The sequence below is a fragment of the Hibiscus syriacus genome, unplaced genomic scaffold (assembly GCF_006381635.1).
Source record: "Hibiscus syriacus cultivar Baekdansim isolate YM2019G1 unplaced genomic scaffold, ASM638163v2 tig00010869_pilon, whole genome shotgun sequence".
In the NCBI taxonomy this organism is placed as follows: domain Eukaryota; kingdom Viridiplantae; phylum Streptophyta; class Magnoliopsida; order Malvales; family Malvaceae; genus Hibiscus; species Hibiscus syriacus.
This window is the reverse complement of record NW_024062234.1, coordinates 59,094-65,246: the sequence shown is the minus strand read 5'-3', so window position 1 is coordinate 65,246 and position 6,153 is coordinate 59,094. Positions and strand designations below refer to the sequence as shown.

The window sequence follows — 6,153 nt, the reverse complement described above, 5'->3', positions numbered from 1 at the left end:
GATCTCACTCGAACTTTGTGTTGCGTCAACCCCTTCTCTCCTTTGGGGCGGCCACCCTAACATTTTGAGCATCAAAAAATACATAACACCAAAAATAACCTTTATTATGCTTTGCCTATTTTATGTTCAAACATTTTATCACACAAACAAGTAAATCAATTAATGATTTTTATCTAAACAATAATAATTTAATCAAAATGTAAATATTAAAAGTTATATATTTTTAAAAAATTAGGGATCAAATTTTTTATTTAGTTAAATATTAAAAGGATTATTTTTTATGTTAAATCTTTAAAAAATAAAACATAACCGACTACCAACTAATCTATATATGATAAGGGACTATAACAGGTTGGATTGGATTAAGTTTTTGTAAACCTGATCTGAGAAGCATATTTTCTCCATATGAACTCAATTTGACCCAAGCTTAAGGAGGTCACATTCGACCCGAAATTTGAATCTTGAGGTAAGAAACTACATCAGATTGTATTAATTATATTAAATCTTAAATCAAACTCAATCTGACTTGACCTCACCCTTTACAAAACTCAACTCTTACAAAATTAAAAAAAAGTTGATACTATCATGTTGAGTTGTGTCGAGACCGTTGGATTTAGATCATGTTATCATCCCTAATTCTGAATAAAATAAAATAAATTAGGTGAGCCGTTCATGTAATTGATCTCAAAAGTATTTGATTTAAATTAATCTATTATTAGATTAGATATAATTAATTGATAAAAATGATTTAAAATATAGAGTTAATTACAGTTCCCATAATGGGATTAAGATCGGATTCGTATGTTTCAACCTAGTGCTACAATTAAGAAACAAGAAGAACAAGCGTGTAATCTAAGTATGTATGGTAGATTCATGGCCATTGTTGTAGTAATAATATATAAACTTTGTAGCCAAGCAAAGCACGCCCGGCCAAGCCACACCATGCACAAATAAACATGAGGAAAGTGGGGAGTGAAAATAAATAAAAAATAAGGTCTCGATTATGACTTTAATTATTTTATTATGCTGAAATTTTAAAAATAAAATTGATACAATTTTTTCAGTTTTTAATATAATTATTAGTTATTATTATAATACAATAACGTGAATTTCAATTAATTACATCGGATTAACTATTTAAAAATCGCATTTTCATTTTTACCACAGTAACTAATACCGTTATCAGTTTAATTTCACTAATAAAATTATAAATATAGAGGTAAAATTATGTAAAAATTAAAGTTAAAAAATTAAATTTCAATTTCCAGCATAGTAGAAGGAATACCATCACAATTAGACCTAAATAAACGATAACGGAAGACCTAAGCCTGGGCCGACAATGCATTGGTGGGCCTACTTGAAGGCGCAGGAATACAGGATTCGACCCGCTCCTAGCCCATTTCCTAAATGATTGGCTTGTTATAATTATCTAATTTCAAATGGTCAAGGTTTAATTCATCTAATTTTATAATTAATAATAATTTAAAATTAAATTATTTAAATTAAATATTAATTTTTCCATTTAAAAATTTTAAAATATTTAAACTGAAAAAAATAAGAGGGATAATGACTTAATTTTTTTTAATTTTAAAACTAAGAGGAACTTAAAAAAAAAATTGGACCAAAAATAGTTTGAAGATGCCTCTCCTACTACCTTTATAATGATTTTATCCTCATATTCCTTTTACTACTAACTAAGCTGGTTGAGACCTTCAGCCATATCGGTTATGGGATCTTTTCTTGTATTGTTGCCAAAATAATTTGTACGTTTCTTTTTGATCTGATTAATGAAACTTTTGGTTTGATTAAGAAAATAATAATAATAATAATAATAATAATAATAATAATAATAATAATAATAATAACCGCTACCATATAACTCCTAGGTACTTCATACAAACTTTTATTTAATTTTTTATTCATTTTGGTACCATCACACGCAGTGGAAGGAGGATTACTACATACATAGGATATGAAGCGTGTTATTTTTACTTGGGAAGCACAACCATATCATGCGGCGGCAAAAGGTGGCAAACTTCCGACTACCCTGTCTTAAACCCCAGTTTACTGTATGAATCATGATGGGCGTCCGATGAAGAGGTATGCAAGTGACAAACGAAAACTGCAGTCACCTTATCGCCGTCGCCGCTGTTGAGGGAAACCCTGAACAATTTGTTCGTGCCGCCAAGCTCGAAATGGCAATAGTACATCGGATAAGGATACGGCTGGAAATGACACGGTACCATCTTCCCGCTCGCTATCACTTGGGATCCCACCACAGTATAGTTCTGGAGTTGGCGGTTTGACTTGGGAACCGGAGGCGACATCAGGATTCTGGTTTGGCCCGCGGAGTACTCCGGTCCGAAGGCGGCGGTTGCGAAATCGAGCAGGGATTCTAGAGAGGTGGCGCAGACGTTGACCTCTCCTTTTGGAGGTTCACCCTGGCAGAACTCGAGTGCTCGTTTGAAGGCGTCGAGTAGGGGAGAATCGGGGTCCAAGGCGTAGTACCGCTGAAGCTGGGAAAGCGCCTTGGATGATAACGGAATGCTACGGGTTCGCTCTTCAGGGAAGAACCCGAAAGATTGACGTTCTACGTAAGGAATATAGAAAGTCCTCTTGTTTCCGATTTCGAAATCCTTCATGACGGCGAACGCCTTCTTCAAATCTCTTAGCTCCTTTTCAAATGCGTCGGGGATTTGATGCTTATCGTCTTCTGTTTGCTTCATGCTGGGGAGTCGAAGAACATCATCGACATGATCATGGCAGCTTACTCCAGGAGCAAGCTTTCAAAATTAACAATCTCGTTACATATAATAATTACTAAAAAAGAGTATAAATTTAATGAAACACAGCTTAAATTTAAAGACTTGAATATTCTTTTCATTCATCCGTGATGTTAATTAATTATTATATATATATATATATATATATATATATAAATTACGATTTTGCCAGAGATTATTTGAAGAATGATTTACCGTTACAAAAACGAGGAGGAGGAGGAAGCTGCAATAAACAGCTTCATTGCCCATTCTTTCTTCTTTCTTCAACTTTGTCCACCCTTCACTTCTGTTTTCTCAGAAGGACAAAGAGTGCTTCTTTATAATGATAAAAAAACATTTTTTTAATTCAATAATTGTAATGATATATCGATTATAGTAGTTGAAGTTTTTTTTATAAACTGTCACTTCAAAATATTTAACAAACCCTGTTGAATATCTCGTGTTATTTGGCTACTAATAGATACACAAAATATTGTATATAATTATAAGTGACGTCGTGAGAAAATCTAAAATATAATGTTAATTTTTTTTGAAATAATAATGTTAAAATTTACATTTACTACATATCATTTTTTAAAAGTTATATTTATATATTTTTATTTTAAATTTATAAAAGTAATTTTTAAAAAAATGGAAAAGTAAGACTTTACAATTATGTATCTCGGCCGTTATCTAGGGATGAAGATGTCACTTTGACATATTGACGATGACAATTGTATAAATTGAAAATTGATGTTAAAGTTAAAGTTAGATTTAACATGTGTGTATAATTTATAAACTATGATCGACGTCTCAATTGCTTTATGTTTATATTGAAATTACATAGTAATTTTATGAAATATATATTATTGAATTTTGTAAATATTAGCTTTTGGTATTGGTTTTGTATCCCAATTGTTTTTCTTTAAATAAAAATTATATAACATAAAAATAATATATTTTATTTAATTGTCAACTCAGACTTCCGTTAATAGCTTAACAAGAGTTAACGGATGAGAGACTAAAACAGAACGGATCAATAACATAAAAGATCAAAACTATAATTTTTTAAACCAATAATCAAAATCAGACGGACTGAAAATATAATGGACTATCTGTATAGTTTACCCTTTTTAAGATTGTAACAAAACGTCATATGTATATAAACTAGGGAAAATAATTATATATAATTTTTGTTATTAATATAGTTCGTAAATATATTTTCCAATCTTTGAAATTGTATTTTGATAATTTTTTATTGAGTTGATATTTGATTGACTCATTATATCAATTTAATTAAATATTTTAATAGTATGATTATAAAATAAGTGTTAAAATAACTTATTAAGTGATCTCAGTGATTAAAGGGACTGTTGTTCTTCCTGAAGGTCCTGAGCTCAATCAGTTATGTCTGCTAGGTGTTTGTGTTATCAATGATTAAAAAAATTATGAATAAATACTACCTTATAACCACCATATACTATTAAAAAATTGTTCAAATTATATCTATTATTAACTTTAAGAATTGTTTAATAGATGATAAAAAGTTTTTAACAAACTATCTAAAAATGATTATCGAATGAAATGTTAGACATATAATATAATAAAAAACCAAAGACATAAAATAAATAAGAAATAAAATATGAACAATTATTTTATAAATCTATTTTAAATAACTAGAGTTACGTCCATTCTTTAATAAAACACTTTTTTAAAAATATATATAGTAACTTATTATACAATTTCAAAAAGATTTTGTGACGTAGACCTAAGATTTTGTAATGGAGACCTAAGATTTTATTATATAATATCTTATCCTATGTAAGTTATTGTTTCTCTTAATATCTTCTAATATTGGGTTAGAAGAATTTTTAACATGTTATTAAAAATTTTATTTTATTTTTCAAAATATATAAATATAAAGATTATATTTTTAATATTTAAAATTTAATATTTCTTGGTACATGAAAGTTTATGTTAAAGGGTGTAGCTCCTTCAGTCAACATTTAGGACAAACTCAAGACTCAATTGAAATTTACATAGGAATTTACAGATTATTCACTAAGAGTGACAGTAGTAGGATTCAAACCTGACCTTACAAAGCTCAAATTCCTAAATTTCAATAATTTGTGTCAACACTCGTTGGCATAATATTTATATATACATATATAGTTTGGTACAAAAAAGTTTAGGTCAGGAGTGGCTCTCCCAGTCCAGGGCCAAGGTATACCTAAGACCGATTGAAATTTACATAGGACTTTATAGATTACCCACTAAGAGTGACAGTAGTAGAATTTAAACTTGACCTTACAAGCACAAATTACTAAATCTATATATTAAAAGTTTAAATTTTCAATTAAAACGTTTATACAAATATTCTAATTTATAATGATTCAATACATCATTCTTATTATTTAAATGTTGACTACTTCAACGTTAATGTTATTTATTTATTTTTAATTAAAATGCGTTTGCTTGCTATTCTATATTTTGTTATTTAATATTTGGTTTGGTAAACGTATAAAAAACGGGTTACGTGACAATTATTGAGCAATAATTTTCTGTTCACTATTAATCGGGCTAAAATATGTTTATAGTCCTTGTTTCCTTTATACGTTTGGAATTTAACCCTCTTATTTTTAATCCCTCTATTTTTTATTTAAAAAACCTTGTCCAATTATTAATTGTCAAAATTTAATCTATTAACTTTACTGATGTAATATTTGAAATTTAAAAAAAATTGAAAGTTAAACAACAAAAGTAAAAAGATTATTTTAGTTTTTTTTTTAAATGAATCGAATTTGAATGAACATGTTTCTATTTATGTTTGTTTATTTTTAAGCATACTTGTGTATGATTCATATTCATTAAAAATTTTAAATTGATATTTGTATTCGTTTATTTAAAATTATATGTGATTATTCATTTAATGTTCTCAAACACGTTTAGTTAGTATTTATAAACATGTTCACTTAATAAATTCATGAACATTAAACGGGCATGTACACAACTAATTGAAAATTTACTTATAAATTGCTAACAAACAAACTGTAAGTGAATATATATATTTTAGGTATAAAACAATCAAACATATATATTAATGATTATTTTGTAAATAAATAAAATAAACATAAATTGAATTTGTTAGATGTATTACTATTTTTCAGTTGAGTTTTTAAATTGATTATATGAGTTTGAAATTTACATCTAAATTATATGAAGTTTAGATTATTTTAAATTAGAGTTATTTGGAATATGATTGTTTGCACCATGCCATAACTTGCCTTACCCTCAACCTAATAATTTTCAACCATTCCATGCCTTTAACTTGCTCCATAATCAACCTAATTATACACACACAATATGCCATCGTCACAGCCTTTCCCCGACA

The 6,153-nt window shown here is 28.1% G+C and overlaps 1 protein-coding gene across 1 annotated transcript; it reads right to left on the bottom strand.

Annotated features, from left to right (window-relative positions):
• Window positions 1-1,922: 1,922 nt before the first annotated feature.
• Window positions 1,923-3,087, bottom strand: LOC120204401 (BURP domain-containing protein 17-like). Its single transcript, XM_039204498.1, has 2 exons — window positions 2,979-3,087; window positions 1,923-2,783 (listed from the first exon to the last, which is right to left on the bottom strand). Exons 1-2 carry the CDS (start codon window positions 3,030-3,032, stop codon window positions 2,043-2,045), a joined length of 795 nt encoding a protein of 264 aa, XP_039060429.1. The 5' UTR covers window positions 3,033-3,087; the 3' UTR covers window positions 1,923-2,042.
• Between the last annotated feature and the right edge of the window lie 3,066 nt (window positions 3,088-6,153).